Below are 25,411 nucleotides of genomic sequence, written 5' to 3'. Positions count from 1 at the left end.
GTTTATTGTATTTCTTTTGATTAGAATGCTTTTTCTAATTGGAAGTGTGCCTTTGGGATCAATGTTCCACTTCCTCTTCCTAGCCAGATCATTGCCGGTCATTGTGTCTGAATGAAGAGAGAGAAGTAAGTGCTCAAAGAAAACCTGGGCCACGCTGGAAAATTTGCCTGTAGGTGTTGTGAAACTAACGTGAAGTGTGTTTCTGTGTAATGCTTGTTATAGTGCTGCCATTTGCCATGAATTTTTCAGAGTAAAGTGTAATGATTGAATAATTCCACCATTGTAGACCTGTCGCTCTCTGTGGCAAGACTTTTTAATGGGGAGATCAGTTCGTATCTGTGTCTCGAAGTTAGGAACCACAGAAAACCAACTTCAACCACCACCGTAGTGATGGTAGGGCTCTGCATATTCATATAAGTTATTATCACAAAATTAATACAAACACACCAAAAGGAGTTTCGAAAGATCTAGTTCATTTTAATGTCAGATACCACAAAGGACGGCAACATAAACACAAGAAGAACATTTTTTTTCCTTTACACCTTCACATATATATGTATATAATGTAAAAAAGAAAGGTTCAGCAGCACACAAGGCAAGTACAATGAAAAAATTGGCACTACAATACAGGAAGGATGGGGATTCAGCCGCAGAAACATATTGCGCCTAAGAATCTACTTTCTCCCAGTTTCTCTCATACTGTACAAAACCATGAAATACAACCTCTATACAGAATACAGGAACCACTAAATTGACAAAATACAATTGCTAATGAAGCCATTATAAAAGTACAAAGGGTTAAGAACTTATATATAGATTATATGACTCTGCATATTTGCTCAGGATTGCAGCATGAACAATAAGAACATAGCAAAGTTTATGATTGGTGAATCAATCGAGAAACACTATCTTAACATTCAATCAGGCACATCTAATCTGTGAGATGAAGTGTGATGCTTTTTTCAAATTTTGTTATTGAAATTGTAATGAAATACAAGAAATGTTACTTGCAACACAAATATAACCTTGTTTGAGCAAAGAGTTTATTTTGATAAGCTTTCCCTTAAACCTACGCAGAAATTTAATTTTTAATCTCACAGATGAGCTATGCCTAAACGTGTTAGGATTTTTATTGCCCCTGACAGAAGGTGAATGGAGTAGAACTTAATTAAATTGTAGAATTGCACATACTATGTATGCAATGATGTTACTTGTCATTTTATGAATTTTATTTAATTTGACAATCAACCTATCTATACCCATTTTAGATGCATTGTGAGTTCATGACAGAAGGATTTCTCACATGCAGTTGAATACAATCATTTGTCCTGCTATACTACACTAGTCTGGAATCAACTTAATTGAGACAGTCTATATAATTGCACATTAATATTTTTTCTCTTTCGGATTTTTTTCCTTCTCAGAGTGCTGAATACACAACAAATGACTTGTAATTTTTACTCTCATTAGTCAGAGAGACCATAAATATTTTGAGAATAACTTTGCGTCTTTCTAATCTGCATATCCTTTCTTTCAAGCCTTCTTTTATACATGCAATTTAAATTGCTATTTCAATCACAAGTACAGAATCTTTGGCAGTCTAAAATTTAATTGTGATTTATGTTTGCTTAACATGAGGAATATGGCACATTGAGGCAGAAAAAATCATGCAATGAAACATTTGCAACAAAGAAAAAGAATTATACAAAAATTATGCAGATAGTAGGCAGGTTACAATGGACGTTTGAAACATTCCATGCCTGCAGTATAATTCGGCTATACTATTACTAAGCCTTCCTATGTCTCCAACAGACTTGACCACCCCAAAAAATTTAAAACCCATTTTTGCTTCTACAGACTGTTTTAAATACAGCAGCTTTCCTGATACTATAGTTGAGTGGAACAAACACCACTTGGCTATTGTTGATTCCCCCACAATTACTGATTTCTTGTTCAATGTTACAAAATATTTGTGAGCAAATCAACTGCATCTTCGTGTATAGGCCTCTAGGCCAACAATATTGCATAAATAAACCAACCATATATGAGCATTGTGAAAATTTCTGTGGGGAGATTTCAGGTGAAGTGAATTAGCGCATGCTGAGAAGTGTTTGCGCAAATGTGTCTGTCTCTGAACCATATTTATGATGCCTGAAAAGTGTACGAACAGCTATTTTCCGAGATAGAAGTGAACGTGGCAGATGCTTGATTTTTTTTTTTGTCATGGTTCATTTACATTGTAGAAATAAAAAAGCAAGCAAAATTGCATAGTATTCAAAGTAATGCAGTGTAAAAAAAATTTAATCAATAAAGACTATAGAGTTTGCTAAATGTCGAACAAAAATATCCATTCTAATGTTGAAAAAACTTTGCCTACATCAATAATATCCAATAGAGAAATAAATTTGGAATGAAATGAGAAATGAATGACAAGAATAAAAATTGTGAGTAACACGCAGTCTGCATGAAGCATTACACATTTCTAAAGCATTTGTTTTCACTTATACATGTCTGCAGAAAAAAAAGGTTAAAATTGCAAAATTTATGTACAAATTATTGCTATCTCAATACACTAACATTATTTGAAGAGGGAATTCATAGGTATTTTCTATTTCTTCACCTTGTTATACAATAACTATAGTCATATACAAAAACAAATTGAATTTTAAAACTCTCACTTTGATTGTGCTTTTGTTGGAAGTGCTGATGATATGGCTGGAAGTACTTTTTTCATGTGTAGAAATGATTAAAACTTGATTTGTGAAATTGGAAACATTCTATCTCTATTTATTTTCACATTACTGGCTAGATATAGTAATCACATTTATGCAAGAAAAAATTATTTCATAATCACAGATAAGAGTAAAAACAACTCACAAAAACAAGAACAAAAAAAAGCAAATATACTGAAAATATGAAATTTTTAATGCATTTTGACACACTATGGGTGTCGTCTTCAGAGGGCAAATATAATATATATAATTACTCTATTATATCAGGCAAAGGATATTTAATTGCTCTTTCATATATTACACCTGCAAGAAGTTTAAGTCTGAATTTGTATTGAATTTTTCCAAATTTTATGCTACCAAGTTCAGCTAAGAAGTGCAGATTCTTTTCGCATTTTAAAAATTGGGCAAAAAGCATGTAAAAAAATAGTATGAAATTTATTGGAAAAAATTGTAATGGAATGCAATAAATTTATTTAGGCCAGGCTCCTTGAGAAAAAAAAAATCCTACAAACAAGCATATGAATTTGATAGAAAAAAATTCACTAAATCAGGATTTTGAAGAATTCTTATAGTACAAACAGTGATTTTCCATCACAATTGTCACAAAATAATTACAAAAATATGATTCCCTAAAGAAATTGATTAAAAAAAACCTAATGAAATGTCAGAGACAAATCAGTAGAGTTTGAATACTGTTACAATTGTCATACATAAACTTAACGAGCTAAAAAAGAATGTTAATAAAAGGATCATTAACAGTGACACAATATAATCATGTATGGACTCGGTAAAAACTTGAGATTCAAACTCTTCTATCAACATGCAAATCCTTAACCATGAATGGTAAATAAAGTACATACATATATCACTTGAGTTTTCTTTCTCTAAGAAAATCTGAAAACTACGAAAATGGCACAGGTACATTGCACACCATGGACCTAAAACTCATCATACAAAATATATTCATCATAAAGATGAAAAATACATTCTTATTATCTTGATGCTAAATATTAAGTTCGATAAAAGAAAACAAGAAGCAAAACGTATATGGCACATATAAGCACAATGTAAAAAAGAGCGGAGGATATTCAAATGCACGAAATTTTCAAACTGCTGGACACAATCGAGATATAATACTGGTGTATAAGTAAATACATTGTGAAAATTCTCACTATTTATGAGGAAATGGAAGACACCAAACATATATATACATGGCATTACATTTTTATATGCAAATCATTACTTTAAATAAGACTATTTCATAGCATGACAGAATTTTACTCAATTCTTCATAGGCGATTTGAAACTAATTCAAAACATGCTTGAAATGCATGGAAAAACTATGTGCGTTGAGTAATATCCAATATTACTACACAAGTGTATGCTAAACAAGCATCTTAGTGCCATACCTAATGAAAACATTGATATGATGGCCTCTGAAAAGAATAATGTGAATTTCAATACGTACAAATAAAAATGTCATGAAATGCTCACAAATAAAAAAAAATTTCTATAAAATATTTATCATACAAATGGTTATAACAGTGGAGAAAAAAAAAATTTTAATTGATTATTTTCATAAGAATCACAATATTTTATAGAAAATCAGATTTTACTCACTGTTATAGAATCAATAAAAAGATAAAAAGCCATATTGGTAAATTTTTTAGTTTCTTGCATACACAAATACTTATTTAAATCTATTAAGCGAATACTTCTTTTCTCTCACCGTGGCTCAAGTATCAAAATTCAGAGTTAACAAATAAACAAAAAATAAAGCTTTACTAAAAGGCAAATATGTAGAGATTGTCAATTCGAAACACTGAAACCATTCAAAAATAAAATGCAAATCTAAAAAAAGTGAAAAACAATATTCTACATTCAGATATATCACAAAATTGAAAATAGTACAAACAAACAAGGAAAACAAAAGCTGCCTCATTGACTACCTATATGAACATACTATAATGCCAAATGATAAGGAAAAAATGCTAATGGGACCCAAAATATACTCAATCAAAAGCAGCTTTCTTGGCAAGACCTGTAAGAGCAGAAATTTCTGTTGGCTCTGATGGAGAAGGTTCTGAAGTCGTGAGACGGCTGAATTCAATTTCTTCTTGTGTTGAAGAATTTGAACCTATTAATGTTAAAACAAATAAATGAAAAACAGTCACTAAACCACATTGAAAAATAAAAATTATCATAAATTTTTCCTTTGATGGTTCTGAAATTTCATTGGAAACATGATTCAAATTATTTTGGCGTAACGTATAACAATTTTTTTTTTTGATTACACAAATACAATACAGTGATTCTTATTGATGCAACAAGAGTAACTTCAAAGAGCAATACATAAGAACTCTTTAAAATCTTACAATAGAAAAAACTTCCTGACATAAAATTTGAAAGTTAATAAAATTGATTGGATATTTTTAAAAAATGGCTTTATTTTATGGATTAGCATTCTTTATACAAATACAAATACAAATACAACGCCACAACAGGCAAAATGCCCAACGAGGTGGCTGATAAAAAGATGCCCATAAAAATATGGTTGTCATATGTTTCAAAAATACAGCAACCCAATTAAAAATGCAATTAACACAAATTACAAACAATATATACACATGATAAAATATTATACAATGCCCATAAAGAATACTTATGGTTGTCTTATTCTAAGAATGGATAGCTTCTCGATTTACCCCAACATGTTTATCGTATTTCTTTTTAAACGTGTCAATTGTGTTACAATTTACTACCTCCGGGGGTAAGCTATTCCATTTATTAACAACCCTATTGGAGAAAAATTCCCTGCGACACCATAACCTTGCATTGTCCCTCACCAATCGATACTGGTGTCCCCTTGTAAAAGCAGTCTATTGGCGGTGTACTAAAAGTTCATGGTCCATCCTATCCATCCCATTGAAAATTTTGAACACTTCGATCATATCTCCTCGACACCTGCGTTCATCCAATGTAAACATATTCAAAAAATGAAGTCTTTCTTCATAACTCAAGCCCTGTGTGCCAATAAGGACACGCGTAGCTCTTCTCTGCACCCCTTCAACCAAGTCTATGTCCCTCTGTAGGTATGGTCTCCAAAACCTTACAGCATACTCCAGTCCAGGACGAACTAAGCCTCGAAAAAGCGGAAGAATGACTTTAGGAGAACGCGAAGAGACCTTTTTGAAAATGAGACCAAGCATTCTAGTCGATTTTTTGACAACCGCTGAACAATGTTCAGAAAACTTAAGTCGCTCGTCAATGAGAATTCCCAAATCGGTGACTCTAGTTGCATCCGGGATAGTGACACCATTCAACTCGTAAGAGAACCGTGGGTTGTTCGAACCAAAATGAGCGATCATGCACTTATCTACGCTAAACGTCATGCTCCATTCATTTGCCCATGCTGCAATCTTGTTTAAGTTGGTCTGGAGCAACTCCCTATCGCTTTCATTCCCGATTACCCCCATTAGCTTCACATCATCTGCGAATTTGCTAGTAATTCCATCGATACCCTGATCGAGTTTATCGATAAAAAGTGAAAAATGTATGGGGCCAAGGACACTTCCCTGAGGAACTCCACTTGTGACGTCTGTCCAACCAGAGAATTCCCCGTTCACCATAACTCGTTGCGACCTATCTCTTAACCACGATTCTATCCAATTCAGCAAGTTGCCCCCTATTCCAATCTCGTGTAAACGCTTCAAGAGTTTGCCATGTTGGACCCGATCGAATGCCTTCTGGAAATCAAGGTAAACAACGTCGACATTTTTGCTCTTACCCAAAGCCTTAGTCACGTAATCATAGAAGCAAAGGAGGTTAGTTACACATGACTTCCCCTTCCTGAACCCATGCTGATTATCCGACAATACATTATTCTCGTCTATCCACTTCACAAAAAAAAGTGTATTTTTCTGTAGGTTGGTGGGTTTGAACCCATGTACCCTGAACCCTTCCCATCTGTAACTCCGCATCTTACCAACCCACCACAACAGAACTAACCTATCACTAACCTATCACAACAGAACTAAACTCACCTATTTTATTTTACATATGCTATTTATAGAATTTGGATTCTTTTGGAAAACACTTCCATTGGCTCAGGCCAGTAATTTTGATTGTTCATTGATTCTTTTTCTTCTTCTTGCATCAATATTCAGAGAAAATGTGAAAATAAGAAAAATAGAAACGAAGCAAAAAAAAAAGGGGGGGGGGGAGAAGAACTACTAACAAAAATAAACATCTGCAACAGGAGTTAAACAGAAAGAATGATAGATCTTGATCTGGGCTAGTGGTTCTTAACCATAGGCTCATGAGTTTAGATGAGAAAATAATCAACTTATTGTTTTTATGGTGCTATGTACTGAAATTATTTTGTAAAAAGGTCTGTGGCTTTCAATTTATATGCCCGGGGGAAGGGGCAGGGGTTATGAAACACAAAAGGTTGAGACCCCCTGTTCTAGGCATATAAATGTAGTATTAATATGATTATCTTGTCTCCTCTTCACTCAAGAGGCACATATATGTGTGCTTTCAATTTTGATGGTTTTCAATGGTTTTAATGAATTTTTTTCAAGTTAAGTCCTGAGATGCATATACACTGAAGAGCCAAAAAAACTGGTAACCTGCCTAATATCGTGTATGGGCCCCGCGAGCCCGCAGAAGTGCCGCAACAAGACATGGCATGGACTCGACTAATGTCCCCAGTCGTGCTGGAGGTAATTGACACCATGAATCCTGCAGGGCTGTCCATAAATCCATAGGAGTAAGAGGGGGTGGAGATCTCTTCTGAACAGCACATTGCAAGGCATCCCAGATATGTTCAATAATGTTCATGTCTGGGGATTTAGGTGGCCAGCGGAAGTGTCTAAAGTCAGAAGAGTGTTCCTGGAGCCACTTTGTAGCAATTCTGGACGTGTGGGGTGTCGCATTGTCCTGCTGAAATTGTCCAAGTCCGTCGGAATGCACAATGGACATGAATGGGTGCAGGTGATCAGACAGGATGCTTTCGTGCATGTCACCTGTCAGAGTCGTATCTAGACGTATCAGGGGTCCCATATCACGCCAACTGCACATACCTCATACCATCACAGAGCCTCCACCAGCTTGAACAGTCCCCTGTTGACATGTAGGGTTCATGGATTCATGAGGTTGTCTCCATACCTGTACATCAGCTTGAAGCAATTGGAACCGAGACTCGTCAGACCAGGCAACGTGTTTCCAGTCCTCAACAGTCCAATGTCGGCATTGTCGGGCCCAGGCGAGGTATAACGCTTTGAGTCGTGCAGTCATCAAGGGTACAAGAGTGGGACTTAGGCTCCGAAAGTCCATATAGATGATGTTTCGTTGAATGGTTCGCACGCTGACACTTGTTGATGGCCCAGCATTGAAATTTGTGGAAGGGGTGCACGTCTGTCATGTTTAATGATTATCGTCAGTAGTCGTTGGTCCCGTTCTTGCATGATCTTTTTCCGGCTGCAGCGATGTCATAGATTTAATTTTTTACCGGATTCCCGATATTCACGGTACACTCGTGAAATGGTAGTACGTGAAAATCCAAATTTCATCGCTACCTCGGAGATGCTATGTCCCATCTCTCGTGTGCCGACTATAACACCACGTTCAAACTCACTTAAATCTTGATAACCTGCCATTGTAGCAGCAGTAACCGATCTAACAACTATGCCAGACACTTGTTGTGTTATATAGGCATTGCCGACCGCAGCGCCATACTCTGATTGGTTCCATATCTCTTTATTTGCTTAAGCATGCCTGTACCAGTTTTTTTTGGCTCTTCAGTTTATTCGGCCTAATTCTAATGGTTCAAGATATTGACCTAAATTAATTAATTAATTAATTAATTGTTTTTTTCTCTTTTAAAGGGCATTTTGACATACAATAAACACAAATCAAATTCAAAAAAATTTTAACCCTTACAGCAGTAAGCGCAAGATAACTTGTCTAACTTGATCCACTTTATTTTGGGGATCCTAAAACATGCTTATTTTGGAAACTCTGATCCCAGATGTCAGTATAAGTTATTTTATTCTCCTGATAACAAGTTTCTTTTCCCACCTCCTGTCAATCAACTGTCAGTGGACGGGAGTCAGCTTCTGTTCAAAGTCTGATAACAGAGGGGGGAGAGAAGTTGTTTTTCCTTTCCTTCGAGGTAGTCATACGATTAAACGTACAGTATGTAAATAACAGAAAACAATCATTTTTTCCCCTCTTCCTTGTTTTTGTTTTATTATTATTTTGTGTTGGGGGGAGGAAGAGGGCGAAGCATTTGTCAGCTCGTTTGATCGAAAAAATATTCTTGAAAACAATTGGCAATTTCTAGAAGGTTTAGGGATTTAGACTGAGGCAGTCATAATGTGGGTCAGGAAAATTTTACAAAACCGCTTAAAGGGTTAATAGCCAATTTCGACTAAGGTTTGAGAAGGATGCAAGTTGTAGCTTATGTATCCGGCAAAGACAAAATAACAAAAATTAAAAAACATATGCTCATCTATAATACACTTACCAGCTGATGAAGGATAAAATTTATGAGAAGGAGCATAAAGTACCATCAAGGTGAAAACATAAAGATTCCACATCCCATAAGTACCAGTGAAAAAAGCAGAGGTGTAATCTAGTTTGATATTTTCATCCCATTTCCAGCGACCCTCACTGACCTGCAAACAAATTTGAACATTCATAAGGCAAAGAGCGCATGTAAATTACTAATCAAAGAAAAAAAAAATCAAAATGACATCTAAACAGTGAATTATAATTTGTTCAATAGCAAACTCTCATAGCTATATGTTTTGTTTTACTTAACGTTTGTTTTACTTAAACTAATGTTTCCGAAATTAAATTCCAAGTCCTACCAAATTAGTGATAGGAAATGTTCAGATCTGAGGGTTCAGGAGGGTGATATAAGTAGGCCTATTAGATCTTTATTTTGTGAAGAATTAATATAATCAAATAATGGGAATGGAAGCAATAATGGGTGGCTCTGATTGTCATTCATGAATGAAAAATATGGGCTAGATAGCTCACTGATAAAGCCAGAGACCTCAAAATATATTTAAGAGCAGTGTTTCCTCAACATATGCATCATGAAGAGATGGACATATTGATTTGTTTGATTTGTGTGCCTATTTATGCCTTGAAGTGGTTCTTTTATATGGGAAAATATCTACAAAATTATTCTAGGGAGCTGCAGATAAATTATGGAAATTTGTGAAAGGGAGCCATGGCCAGCAAGAGTTTGTGGTTCTATTCCATTATAAAAGTTTGTTTGTTGTTAGTCACACACATAATTGCAAGCCATAAATATTTTTATCCATAAAAATTGTATGCTATAATTTTTCTGCTATATTGTTGGACATTTTGCCTGTTGTGGTCTTGTATTTGTGTAAGTACAGTCAATTCTAGATAAGTAGAATTCTGATAACTGGAATATAGTGTTATCGAAGTCGAATTTTTCACTGTGCACCAGGATCTTTAATATTATTTTTGTGTTAAATTTTTTCCTAAGTCAAAGTTTTTGGGTGTGAGATGAAGTAAAAAAATGTATTCATTTTCCAATTGAGAAATTAAAAATATGATGTATATTAATAAAGGAACTTCTTTCTCTCCCTTCTACTTCAGTTTTTTTGATGAACACTGGAAAGTGACAATGAATTTGGTGTGCTTGCAATTGTATGTCTGGTTGCATCAAAATTGTCATTTTGCTTTCATCCAGTTGCAAGTAGATTCAGTGTTCAAATGCAAATCTTGATCAAGAGAAGATTTTTAAAAAATTTCAAAGCAAAAGTTGTAAAGTTTTAGATTTGAAAGAAGAAATTATCGATAGCACAGGAAGAAATTATCGATAGCACAGGAAGAAATTCTAATCTTAAAAAAAAAAAAGTTTTTTTGCTGGAAAAGGAAGCCAGCCATCCAAATACTGTATCAACAATCTTGGAAAAAAAAGGACATCATTCGTGCAAAATCACTTGCTTTGGAAACAGCTCAACAGGAATATAATAAATTGTGAAAACATCAATATTTACCTGTCCAATTATGTAAGAACCAACTGTCATACCAGCGCATATTACGGTGACAGCCATCAGGAATTTGAATCGATATATAATACCCTAAAGCAATGACAAAAACTAAAATTCAGAAATACTGATAATTAAGATTTGCAAGTAATAATACCAATAGTAACAAATAAAATTTCACAGCACAAATTGAATAAAAAAAAACAGTATAAGTGAAGTAAATGGTATGAGATGAAACATTTTTTTTTTTGTCACAAGAAGCTATACTTATTTTTATACTGAACAATACAATAATTATAATGAACAATAACACCAATGCTCTACACTTTGATATTTTTATGGATGTACTCAATTTAAAGTCAGTGCATATTTGACATTGGTTTTCCCAATTATTCAAATTTATTACAGGGAAATTTTCCCGCCAAATCAAAACAAAAATTAAAAGTTGTTTGTATGATTGACTCATGCAAGATTTTTTTATTTGGTTAACATATGATACAATGAATCAGCAAAAGTGAAAAATTTGGCAAAATACATTTTTTATCTGGTTGTGGCTGTGATTTGCTTTTTTAGCTATGATTTTTTTTTTTTCAAGTAACCTGACCAAGCTTTAACAGTGCAATTACATTTTGTGTCCAAGTCATTTTTCATATAAGTTTGGATCTGAAATCAAATAAATTAAAAAGAGTCAAAGCAATTGAATTGAGTATAGAAAGGTTTGTAGCTGCCCACAGCAGAAATATCAATTCATGTTCTTCAGTGTTACCTATCTTTTTTGAATAGATAGGATCGATTTTTGATTTTATAGGAAACATATTCCAAGAAGTTATTGAAAAGATGGCCACTTTTGACATAAGATATGGGTAATGAATAAAGAAATGCATGAATCAATAATTCAGGAATGTGGTAACTTGCTATAAATAAGTTTCTAATAAATTTTCAATGAACACACAAGCTTACATAAGAATAATTAGATACACACAAAGGAATCTATCATTATTACATCATCACAGAAACATCTCACAGGATATATAATCTTATAATTTCAAGCTCAATTCAATAATCTTATACTCTTACCTCATAGTACATGCGTCTAGTTGAACTCATGCTTGGAAGTGCACTCCTTTTGAATCCAATGTTCTGTAAAACCTTGAAAACCAGATAACACAGGAAAAGAAAATACGAGCAACCAGCAATACCTGCCAGAATGATAAAGCCCAGCTGAGGGGTTAAAGTTAAGAATAATAAAGCCATCCAATGGAAATATTAGCTTGTATTGCTAAGAAAGAGAGGGATGATGTATCACTAGGATGAAAATGCTCTTCTGTCAATTAGTCAACATGAGGATAGATCATACGTAGATTTATCTATGTAGAAAATCAATATCAAGTTATTATATATGATACATCAATTTAATACCTGGAATCTAGTGTTTCAAACAATAAAAGATATGATATGGAATTGGGGAAATTTGAGGCAATTTTTTTAGTGACAAAAATTTAAAAATATACATAAGGGGTAATCAGATGAAACTTCACCTCAACAGAGTCAATCTGTTGAGAGGAAGTTGATTCTGTTGAGATGAATGGAAATATATATTTGCTATTAAGGCCAAAATAAACAAAGGAACACAAAAAGAACAGAATTCCTTTGTATGAAAAAATTCAGCGTAATCATTCACACATGCATGCTACTTTTTTGAGATAAAACACATTGCTGATACTTCAGAACTTTTACAGGTTCTTGAATCATTTGGTCATAGCTTCTGCTGTAACTTCGACACTAACCATAACTAACCTCATAGGTAGTAATTTTGTTTTTAAACCCCCAGAAGGCACTAACTTTCATTAACAAAAGTAAAATCTTATTTAACTCATTGATACTAAATCTAAATGTATCAATATATTGATTTCCCTTGTTTAAGTGTGAGGGCAAAAGGGCTGATTGGCATAAAAGTAGGGCTTCATGTGGTTGCCAACAACAGAAGAAGGCGATGCTAGATAGAAGGGTATATTGCAATCGCACACCAAGTATGGTTTGGAACTCTGAATGCTTTTAAAGGTGTGCAGCACAAAAAACATCAATAAACATGTGCATGCTTGTTAATCCTGAAATGCGATATCATCACCCTTGTTTTATGCTGGTCCACATAAAATTATACAAACAGGTTTCAAATGATCACCCGGAATGTTTTGCAAAATATTTTCACAGATGCTGCCTACAAAGTCAAAAAAATAAAAAATAATTTATCAATAAATTTGAACGACTCAGAAAGAAAAGGATACAGCTACTTTAGCACCACTCTTAGAATACCATATGCTGAAGAATGGATTCTTTAGTTGTACACCTCTATAAATGCAAAAGACATGGATAAAATTGGACTGTGAGCATTCAGGGTAAGCAAATGAAATGAATGCTGTGACTGGGGGTGGGGGGAAGAGTCCCACTTTATACCAACAAATAGACAGGAGAAACATACCTTTCACACATATCAAATATAAACAGGCAGAAGCAACATATCACAACTGATGTGAGATATCTCCAGTAACTTCTTAAGCGATTTCTCTCCACATCATCCTGTGATACATAATGTTTACGGATTAAAACCAAATCAAATTTTTAACAACATAAACATTAAGTATATTTAAAACTAGCATGGATGGAAACCATAATTCAGCCTAATTAAATCACAGAAAATATATATTAATCTGATTGAGGGAAAAATATTAGCTCCATCAAAATTTATAGCTTAAAATAATATGAAATGGGGTGATTGGGAAAAACATTTTTTAAACTTATATACAAATTTCTCAATATTTTTTCATGGATTACAGTGATTATTTCTTGAAACCATAACCTTTTTTTGCATACAATATACGCTCTAAAAAGCACATTTTTTTTTCATAAATTTTTTATTTTTGTTCAGTCATTAATAAATCTGATCACCCAAGCCTTTGTAATAATAACAAAAATTTTAAGTATTAAAAACAGAAACAAACCTTTCTTCGCTCCTTCATTTATATGAATGCGTGAAAAATATTGAAAAATTCAATAAATATTATATACAGGATGAATGTGACATGTTCTGCCAAACAAAAGGGGATTACGGACGAGATCAAGAAGAACATGAAACACCCTACCAATTCTGTCCTATCTTTAACTCTTTTTGTGTTATGGTAGATAACTGATTATGGAAAAAAACATGTCAAGTCAAAAAAACCTGAGTTTATGAAATTTCTGAAATAACTACATGCAAACTAAGTACATATTTGAAAAGAAAAGAAAAAATCCTTCAAAGTAGCACCATCTTCCTTGAAATATCTAGGTTAAATAGCGAGATACAAGTGCAGAAAGACTGGTGAAGTTCAAAATTGAATTGTCGCCAAAAATTTTAATAGCCAATTCAGCAAACACTAGCTACAATTGGTCACATTTACTAAAAAAACATGTCTATTGTGACAACTTCTGAAATAGCCTATAATAAACCGTATCTGTGTTCTGGTTCAAGAGAAATTCAGCCATTTGTTCAAAATCCATCACTGAAACCAGTGTTTGACAAAGTAGATATTTGACCAAAATGTGTATAAACTGACACCACCTCCATCAGGATTTCTATATTTAATGGCGAACTACAAGCGTTGAAAGATTGGCAAAAGGGGAAAATCGATTAGTTGCCAAAATCTTTCTTTTCTTTCTTTCAAACCGAGCACAACTCAGGTCTATCACTATCTATGGGTGATTTACTACCTAGTGAGTTGCGCCGGAAGTGTAACTGTGTGTATAGCTAACAGTCGGAGTGCGTATGTAATGTTGTGTTTGATTTTTTCGTGCTGCCATCTATATTTCAGAAGTGAAGTGAGTGATGTGTTATGGTTGAAGTACTTTTGTACTGTTTGTAGGTCTGTGGCGAGACTTTTTAAAGGGGGAGATCAGCTCGCATTCGCTCCTTGAAGTTGGGAACCACAGAAAATCAACTTCAGCTGGCCACCACTGTGGCGACGGTAGGGTTTGAACCCGGGCCAAAATCTACTAATATGTCTGCCTTGACAATGCTTATTTCAGTGACATTGCAAACAAAAGGTTACATTTCCACCTGAACCAGAACACTGATATGACTCATTGAAAATTTGGTGAAATGAACATGTTTTTTTGGTAAATTTGACCGATTGTAGCTGGAAGGGTGATTTGTGGAATTGGCTGTTAAAACATTTGGAGACAATCAATTTTGAACTTCGCCAATCTTTCAGCGCTTGTAGCTCACCATTAAATCTAGATATTTTGATAAAATTTTTGCTGTTTTAAAGGATCTTTTCCTGTTCTTTCTAAATATTGCTTAGTTTGCATGTAGTTCTTTCAGAAACTTCACAAACTCAGGTTTTCTCTGACTTGACACATTTTTTTTTATAATTCAAACCATTTTTTCCACCATAATCCAAAAACGGGCTTGAAATAGAACAGGGTTGGTAAAGTATTTCATGTTCCCTTTGGCTTCGTCTATCCCTCCCTTCCGCTTGGCAGAACATGTCAAGTTCATCCTGTATATTCATAGCAATGAATATTATACAAAAATGAAAATAGCAAAAGTGATAAATACTGCATGAATGAAATAATGTTTGGAAAGTAACCATGCAGAGCAAAACGAATGTGCATGTGATAGTACAGTAGTTCTTAACTAGCAACCCTGGAGAAATTAGATGGAAATTATTCCCTAGCTACAAGGATATATATAGATTCCATATACACAGTAAAACCTATCTTTAACAGAAACCTGTCTTTAACGGAAAAAATGGTGGTCCAGTGATTTCAATGCCAAAATAATAATGTTAAAAAACCTGGATTAAAAGGAACCTGTCTAACGCGAAACTGAAAGAAAACTTTACCCTTCAACGCAGAGGTCTTCAACTTTCTCCTAGTCGTGAGCACTACCTGTACTGATCATCAAGAGAAAAGCACCCTTATGGCAAGTTTGACATGTGAATGCATGAAATGAGGGTGATTTCAGTCCTTGAATGCAATTCGTACGAGGTGTTCAATCGGAATGTTGATCAAGTGCTTGCAAGAACAAAATTGGGCATGAGCATCGAGCACTCTGGGCTCATCAGGGAGCATTGTGGTGCTTGCGAGCAATAGGTTGAAGATGCCTGCTTTAATGGAAAATTTCGCACAAACACTTTGACTGTTCAACGTTTTAAAGGATCATACAAAATGTTAGTTTAATCAAAATTTTTAATGCAATGACTGCTTGCCAATGCGAATTCTACTTTACCCACTCTTTGATTTGCAAAAACCGTTACCATATCTAATGCTGTGGTTTTTGAAAAGCCACATGTAGTGAAACAGTTGCTTTCTGAAATTGTAACTAAATTTTTTGGTAAAGCAGGCTTTTCTACTGGAGAAATCAGTGTAATGGTTAAATTTCCAAATGATATACAATGACTTACAAAATTGTATGCAAACTGCTTCCCATGATTGCAAGTTCTAAGTAGTGCTGGAATTAGAGGGAAGCAGGGGAAGGGGGCAATTGCTCAGGTGGCAAAACGTAGGTGGTGGCAAATTTCACGAGGGAAAATCAAATTTTACAGTGGTTGCGGTAGCAAAATCATGTTGACCCCTCCACACAAAAATCCTGTTACAGCCTTGGTGCGGAGGATTACATAAATATAGACAGCAATGTACAAACTGAACCTGACATGACAGATATCACCACACTCATTGCAAATTTCAGAGAAAGTCAAAAAGAACATAAATGCAGTCATTTTAGATGAAGAACAGTATGGGGTGAAGTTTCACACAGATGCTGTGAAAACTTAAATACTTGCTAACTATAGAGTAAATAATGTACATTATTTCATGTACATTTAAATTAATTAGTTTATTTTTAAGTAATTTATTTTTACAATACTGTACTTCAATTATGTACGAGATTGTTACATAACTTTACACATTATGGCAATTGAACATCTATTAAGCAGAAACCTGTGTTCAACGGAAAAAAAATCTCAACGATTCCATTGAAGACCGGTTTTACGGTGTTTATTATCTGATTTGGAAAGTTTTCTGGAGTTGCAGCTTTTGTAAAAGGGTTAAGAAACAGTGCTAGTATTAACTTCAAGTAAAAAGTATCTCACCACAAGATGTTCACCACAGAAAACAAGCCAGAAACTTAGCAAAGCAGCATAAAATATCCCTTGCCTAATATCACCAAGAAGCAGCATAAAAGGCATCTCAATTGAAAGCGTGAGGAACTCCAATGGTACTACACAAGGTAAATAAGAGAGAAAAAAATTGGCTTAATTTTCTTCATTATCATCAAAAAGAAAAAAAATGAAATGCTCAAGAAAAGTTTATCAATGTGTAAAAATAGATTTTGAAGTAATGTTATTATTCTTTGTGTGTGTGCATTTAAGCACCTAAAAAGTCAATGGCGAATGCCGACAGTTGTCTCGCTACTTTGCATGTTGCAAAAGTTCAGACATTTGCCATAGCATGTAAATTCACAAACACATTTCAGTAGATTGACTTAAAACTGATACTAGTTATTTTCAACATAACCTTTTCAAGCATCTCTAATATTCCTTATGCCAGCGGTTCTTAACCGGTGCTCCGCAGAGCCCTTGGCGTTCTATGTGCACTCCCGAAGGGCTCCGCGGCCGCTTGAGGAAAATAAACCAGTAAATTTGAAAAGAAAAAAAACAATTATAAATATTTTAAATAATATAAATAAGTCAGTAGCTTTGATGAATAAATAAAAAATAGGCCTACAAGGCTCTGCTAGAAAATGCTCTGGGAGTTAAAAAAGGTTGAGAACCGCTGCCTTATGCTAGAGCAACATTTGTACAGTATTTTGGAAACAACTTTTTCTTTCCTTTTAAATTTGACCAAACTAAAATGTTATAAACGAAATTGGAAAAAAAATTCAATGAAACCACATCACAGATTTAAAATTAATTAAAAAAAAAAAAAAACAAAGCCATAGGATTTTATCCACATACTTATTTCAGTGATGTTACATATTTAATGGCAGTATTGGAAATTTTGAAACATGTATGCACAAAAACATCGACATTGTACTACTTGTTTTGCACATGATAATATAAGAGAACTCACAATTTAAGATTGTCAGAGCAATTCCTAAAGCAAAGAGCATCCTGGAAAAAATGAATGAAAAAAATATAAATTCATTTTTCAAACAATTAAATGAGGCATGCACACATGTATTCTCATTATATCAAAAACACAATGTTTGAAACGTAATGATAAATAAACACCACTCTCTCACACACACAAGCTATTGTTCCCACTATTCATGTGAGAGTGAATTCAGCAGAAGTGTGTGATGTAGAAGCATTCGCATGAGATGCAAACAAGGTATGAAAAAATTATGATTTAAAAAAAAAAAATTGGATTATTTTCCTTTTAGTTAACTGACTTATTAATTGAAACAAATCTTGTTTCTTTTTCTCACCTATTCTTGCAAATTTTATTTAGCATTGATGAATATGAATAATAAACAAATGAACTACAAGCAAAAAATATGAACAGCAAAATTTTGTTTTTATGTAACATGAGAGGTCGTTGAGCCCAAATTACATTCATGGATTACCATTTTTCTTGTAGAAAAAATGCTTTTATTCATAAGAGTCCCCCCTCTCCCCATTAAAATGAAAATGTCAGGTGACAACTCAGTATCTCACATACCACATACCAATTTGTAGAAGTTACGCAAAGGAATATGGACGAGGTGGATGTGTGGTTTAGTTGTAGTAATATCACACATATGGTGTAATTTTCTCGATTCACTCAATGTACAACCAAAGGGTCATTCAGCATCAACTAAATAAAATATATATTGTCAGTAGAATATGTTTTTTAAACATATTCTATTGACAAGATTGTTTCTTGTGCAAGTGATGGATGCATTTATTATGGTGCATTGACACTGATCAATATCCACCTTGCATGATATTTCTTAAATAATTTACATATTTCTATTATTTCGCAGATTCAATGAATTTTGGTAAAACAATGAACAAACTCCAGAAATTTTAATACAAAAAAGTGAAAAAGTCTAAAGTCTAATGGTATTTATGTTGATACAACATCTATTGTTATTTTGAATCAGCAATTAGGGCATAGAATTCAACACATTATGCAAAAAATAATTTAGCTTTTTTTTTATATCAGGAATGCCCCATCATGACTAGAAAATATTTAGTGCAGTTTAGCTAAGTGAAGCTACCTGAACTTTTCTGCAATTTTTTTCAAAGATCTTCTATACTTCTTTTAATTAGGACACTTTTAGTAGCAAACTTTACCACATATCAATAACATGCATAACATACCAGGGGTTATACTTCAATATCAATTATGTCATGTAAAGGAAAAATTAAATTTAAATGTTTTGATTTAAATCAATGATTTAAAAAAAAATCAATTAATTTAAATCATGATTTTAATCAGCATATCCTGGATGCAGATATTGTTAACAATGTGATACTTTTGAATAAAACATTCCATATATAATTAATAAAAATTCACTAACTTCTCCACAAGAATGGGTGGACGAGAGAGTAATGATATCCGTCGCCAATACCAAACCAGAGTGAACAGTAACATAGGCAAGAAAACAGTTTTCAGAGAAACCCAAACCCTGGTGAAACCACCATTTTGGTGGATAACCTATATATCAAAAAAAAAAAAAAATTCAACAGCCGTTTATTGTTAAAAGTATCAACAAAATATTTATGGGTAAAAAATTTTAAAAGAAGAAATTTAATTCAATACATATGACAGTATAAGGTACTTATCCTTTATGAGACTGTTTTTTACAGGATTTCAATTTAATAGATAGCCATTTATTTGGCCGCGAATAAATACAAATATACAATATACAAATAAAGCAGAATAGCAAATTATTATTTTTTTAGCAGCGAAATAAATGGCACACGGGTAATACAAGCTGGAAAGATATTTTGATCAATTGCTGATATGCACTTGAGCTCAATTTAACCCTCAAACTGCTCCTATTCTGTGTGTATGATGAGGTGAAAGCATTTTGCTCAAGCACTTTTTGATGATTAGTGATACAAGGCAAAAAAAAAAAAAATTACTTTCTTGCATTAACAGAAAGGCATAATTCCAAATATTTGTGTTGTCAAAGAGTTAAGACAAGAATTACCATAAGTTATTTTAATTTTTGACAATGAATGAATGGCTTAATCAATAATAGAAACTTTAGAATTGATCCCAAAGTGAAAATTGCCATTGCCAAAATAAGTAAAAATAATAGCCTCCTAATGGTGATTTTTTGTTTTAATTCTTCTATTCAAAGACCACATAAATTATTTTAATGAATCTAACAATAAAAAAAATCTTTAAAATTTTATAATTACAAACGACAATGGGAAAAAAGATAACAAAAATGACTGAAGACTATATCAAAATTGAGATATCAAATAATTTCATAATTTTTTTTCCAATTGATGAACATGGTTTTTGAAAACAGATGTAACTTTTGAATGTACTATATATCCATGATAATCTTTTTACACATTGTGTACACTTTGAATAAGATGACACAGCAGAAGTAAATGAGTAAGAACGAAAGATAAAAGTGTAACATACTACGAGCCATATGTCATCAACATGGCCAATATGAGCATTAACATCAGATTTGCCAGTAATGTCTGTGGGGAGGCGCAAATTCAGGAGATAATAATCATGGTGCAAGCTTCCCAGCTCAAACAATGGCAACAGGTTGCACTCATAGTGATATCCATTGATTTTCTGGAAAAAAATAAAATAGGAATAGTAAATTAAAGTAAATAATAATTATTAAGCAAATAGGCCTAATGCTAATTAATAATTTAAAAAATCATAAATTATACAATACCAAAAAAAAACAAACTTTTTAGCATCCGCTAAATTTTAATTTCCGTATTTACAAGCCTCCATCATTTTAAAAATATTTCCAACAAAAATTACATTAAAAATAAATGAAAACAGATGTAACGAGAACAAGAAGGAAACATAGGCAAACCTTGTATGAGAAACTTCAGTGAATTTACAATAGCATAAGAAGACACTTATGGCAGGCATTACACTATAAAAGTTATGTAAAATTATTTTATAAAACTTGAAAATGCAGCTATTAAAAGCACATTGGTAATCAATAGAATGTAACAAACCCCAATGAATAGAACCAATAGCTTTATTGGTAGTTTTTTCAAGTTTTGTAAAAGATCTTTTATCATACTTTTGTAGCGTAATTCCTGCCTAGCAGTTATTTATTGTAACTATGATGTTGCAATCAATGCAGATGTTGTTGAGGAGGAGGAAATATAAGGTGGAACAAAATGATGCTATGACAGGCACCTTTATCAGGGCCTGTTTCTCACATATGGGGAAGTGGGGCACATGCCCAGGACTTTGGATGCCAAAACTGGCATCTTCTTTCTTTAGATATTTAAATTTTTTTTACAATAATGTTAACAAAATTTTTAAATTTTGTTGGTTTGAGAGAATAGCCCCCCCCCCCTCCCCCAGCCTCAAAAAATGCTATACTATGTAAAGGGCCCTAAAAAGTAATTTTTGTCCAGCGCCCAAACTTATGAAAAACGGACCCTATCTTTAGTGATACCCATAGATACTTGTCACGTATGAGGGTAAAACATTGACTATATTTAGGAGTATGTTCTTGACACACGAAACATCATTTAGTTATAATACAGTGGATCCCTTATAATGAGTAGTGTCTTACCGTGATCTTCAAGAGCCCAATTCTCTCTTATGTAGAAACATCTCCCATGCTTGTTGAAGTTTTCATTTTTATCCTTACAGCGGCAATATGATAAGAAATCTTGCCTTACTTGATTTCTTTTATTTCAGTAATTTCAAGTTATCTTTCTTCCATAAAATCATCTTATTTTGTCAATGCTAAGCCCACATAGCTCTGTAAGACAGTTTCTGCATAATAATATGTTTCATATCTCTGAACGTTTCAGATCAACTGCCATTGGGCGAAGTTGACTTTCATTCAAAGTTTGATAACACAATAGAATGACAGACAGTTTGAATAGACTTTGAAATAGTATAGGAATATGTGTACAGTGTAACTAATAGATAGCATTTTTCTTTTTTGTTTTTTTATTATTATTCTCTGTGTTAGAGGAAGGGAAGCATTTATCAGCTGTGCAAGATCAAAAAAAAATAATAGCAATGCTCTTCTTGACAACAAGTGGCATTTTGCAGAGGATTTTCACTGCGGCAGTTATGATGCAGATTGGGAAAATTTTTAAAAACACTTAAAGGGCAAATACATTTTTATTGTATCTGCTGTGCTACCAATAATGTGAAACCTAATGCTTGATCAATGCACAGAAATACCTTATCATTATCAATAGTACATTCCAGCTGTCTTGTCTCCGTGGAATTTGATATGAGTGTCCATTTATCATCAGGATCCCATTTATTCCTGTACCCTAGCTTGACCTCAAACGTGATCATTGCATCTTTTTCTACAAGTTCGAAATAGCCATTATTAGAAAAGTAAATCTATTAAAAACACAAATTTATGTAACTTCCAAAGACAATTTTATACGATTTCCATAAATAAACACTTGATACAAACAGGAATTTTACATTAAATTTGTACATAGCCTACTAAACAAATGTATTACCAACTGGATTACGGCTGGAAAAAGCTATATCCATCTGTAAAACCGCAATAAGGTTCTGCATCCACCTAGAATAGTCTAAGATGTATCCATCCTTTGGCAACGGTGCTTGAAAAGCAAATACTAAATGGTTTGGGGTGATGTTAGGATTATTGATGATCGACGGGTCATCCAAATCAACATCTATGACATTGCAGTTGATGTTTTTACGTCCTTGGTTACCTCTAGGAATATGCCAGATGTGATCGAAATCACCCACTCCCAGAGCACGTTCGCTCAAGCATTTTGTACCAAGAATTGGTTCCACATTAGATGGTGCTGGCGCTAAATAAAATAAATGAACACACACAGTTTAAACATGAATTTTCTTTATGATATGCATAAATAAAACAGATTATAATTAATAATTTTTGAGATTTAATATGAAAAGCACAATGAAAAACTATTTGGTGACTCAGAGGACAGAGGCAAAATTGCCTCTGTCTGACGGAGGACTGAAAATAAGATTTAATCCTTACAGCGGCAATCCCAAGATTTTTCGCCAAACTTTATCTGCTTTATTTCAGTTACCCAGAAATATCTTGGGGCTGTAACACGCCACTTGCAGATTCAAAATTTTAGGTTAATAAACATAAATGAATCTACTGGAGAGCAAACTCTGCATGTATGTCAAAAGTGAATAGGCCCTACATTTCCTTCATATGGATGGGAGGATCAAATCACAGAGGCATGTATAGGGAATGAGAGATAGCAATAGCCTATGTGTGCCTTTCTTGTGTAGGCTATGACATCAATACATTTATATACAGTGAACAGCCCCTATAGATGATGTTAGAGAAATTTAGTATGGGGCTGAACATGTCTTTTCTAAGAGTAGGATTTTTGTGGCATATGAACTGAAAAAGAAGATTTTGTGATGGCAAAAATGTTTAACTTCATCATGCTATGAGTTTGTTTTCCTAACGTGTCACATCAGTTGTTCTGTCGTCTGCTTATCTCCATTCAAGCGATTGATTCAACCAATCCCCCCCTCGATTTCCGCTAATCACGTCTAACATAAAGGGCTAGCATGAGGCGTGACATGCTGCCCTCTGAAGGAAAATATTCATACTGCTTTTCCTATGTATTGTTGAGTGAATGACGTGTTGCGCTGGGTGATTCACTTGGTACGTAATGAAAAAAAACCTGCTCCTAGGAAAACAGGGCTTGACAGTTAGATTAAAAAATATAGTGAAAAACGTATATAATGATAATTTAAGGACTGTAGAAGCGTATAATTATAAAGACATAAATTGAATATATTAACAATATGAAAAGAGCATTGGGACAGGCAGTTATCGTTAAGAGGGCATTGTTATACAGAATTTTCACTCTACCTCGTAAATGTTTTATACTACTTCATGGCCCTGTGCATCTGCACCAGGGTTTAAGCTGGATAAAAAATTTCTTTCGCAAAAAAGCGAAAATGGGAGGAAAAGCTTTAGAAAAATGTTACAATGCTAAGGGGCCATTCAAGTCAGCAGATTTTTAGCCATTTTTGACCCCCTCCCCCTTGTCAGCAGCTTAGAATATTTCATATCTTCAAAAAGGGTGGTTGATGACGTAAGCAACCTTCAAACCCCCCCCCTTGTCAGCAAATCCGAAACCCCCCTCCCCCCGATTCTGATGTAATACTTGAATGACCCCTAATGTAATGATTGATGGTTAGATGTCTACTCATTGCCTACCTCCTGTATGCATTTTTGCGAAAGTGGCTACTAGTTTTTTTGCATTCTACGATTTTCTTTCGCATTTAGTGAAAAATACGACCGTAGCTTAAACCCTGATCTGCACGCATACAAGACAATCACTTTACTGTTCACCAACTCCATTGGTAGCATTGCCATACAATGTAATACTTCTGGACAGAAGAGACATTAATTTTGGTTTGGTAAGAAATAAAAAATAGAAAAGAATATGTCAAGACTATCTTAATAGCACTATGGAGGGACCCTCCTTTCTCACTGGAAGCTCTGTCAGATCTAATAATCATAGGGGTTCCCCTGTGCACCTGAGGCTCCCGGACACTGCTTCAAGTCCTGCATCCATTGTACTTGCTCAAATCAGGCCTTTCCACAAATGATAATTTTGACTATAACCATAGCGTGAGTCAAATAAGTCCCGAGTCATGATACCGGTTCAGTAAAGAATACTTTTAAACAAATTGAGAACAAAATAAAAGACAAATTCGTCGCCCCCTTTTTTTCAATGCAATGTTGGTGTGGCAATCATGACCGCCAACATCCCGGAGCGGCGCCCCTTGGTTGGGATCTTTGGCAGGGCCCCCAAGCTTTCCACGGGCCTCTTTTATAACGAATTTATAGCATGAAAAAAAATAAAAAAATTATAGTAATTTCCCCTGTTCCTTTTATTTTGTTCTCAATTTGTTTAAAAGTATTCTTTACTGAACCGGTATCATGACTCGGGACTTATTTGACTCACGCTATGGTTATAGTCAAAATTATCATTTGTGGAAAGGCCTGATTTGAGCAAGTACAATGGATGCAGAGGACTTGAAGCAGTGTCCGGGAGCCTCAGGTGCACAGGGGAACCCCTATGATTATTAGATCTGGCAGAGCTTCCAGTGAGAAAGGAGGGTCCAGTCTAAGGGCTGGAGTCCTGTCAGCGACCACCCTTATGGGGGAACCCATGGTAATAATTAATTAACTAATTATTTCGTACCTATTACTCCTCCGATGATGAAGCATAGTGTTTGACAAGTCGTAATGACCATCACCAAGAAGGCGAGCTTGCGGCCACTCAGATTCTCCAACACCGTTCCGGCCATCGAGATAAATTATTAAGGCAATAGAGTTTGCGAAACGGATCCGAGTCTCAAACTCCGATTAATGACACTTCAAAACACACCGAGTGGTCATAAATAAATGTTTTTCGCGTTGTTTTGTAACGATTTCAGTTGCGGTCGAAC

General features: G+C 34.1%; 1 protein-coding gene across 1 annotated transcript; it reads right to left on the bottom strand.

Moving 5' to 3' along the window:
* Positions 1–456: 456 nt before the first annotated feature.
* Positions 457–25,411, bottom strand: wls (Wnt ligand secretion mediator). The gene is made up of 13 exons (XM_089243374.1): positions 25,165–25,411; positions 22,447–22,767; positions 22,154–22,284; positions 20,393–20,554; positions 19,311–19,447; positions 17,876–17,916; positions 16,897–17,024; positions 13,248–13,345; positions 13,054–13,117; positions 11,846–11,989; positions 10,778–10,861; positions 9,262–9,412; positions 457–4,869 (listed from the first exon to the last, which is right to left on the bottom strand). The coding sequence occupies exons 1-13, from the start codon at positions 25,268–25,270 to the stop codon at positions 4,745–4,747; spliced, it is 1,692 nt and encodes a 563-aa protein (XP_089099500.1). The 5' UTR covers positions 25,271–25,411; the 3' UTR covers positions 457–4,744.

The sequence above is a fragment of the Pholcus phalangioides genome, unplaced genomic scaffold, assembly GCF_987345545.1.
Source record: "Pholcus phalangioides strain wild (caught in Gottingen) unplaced genomic scaffold, Ppha-v1.0 ptg000015l_1, whole genome shotgun sequence".
Lineage (NCBI taxonomy): Eukaryota > Metazoa > Arthropoda > Arachnida > Araneae > Pholcidae > Pholcus > Pholcus phalangioides.
Note: the sequence above shows the minus strand (reverse complement) of the source record. Positions and strands in the feature narration are given on the sequence as shown.

Coding starts and splice junctions, on each gene's coding strand:
- wls (XM_089243374.1), bottom strand. CDS start 25,270: ATGGCCGGAACGGTGTTGGAGAATCTGAGTGGCCGCAAGCTCGCCTTC. Junction 22,285..22,446: donor TTCCAGCCGTAATCCAGTTG/GTAATACATTTG, acceptor TCGAACTTGTAG/AAAAAGATGCAATGATCACG. Junction 17,025..17,875: donor TGCTCTGACAATCTTAAATT/GTGAGTTCTCTT, acceptor TACCTTGTGTAG/TACCATTGGAGTTCCTCACG.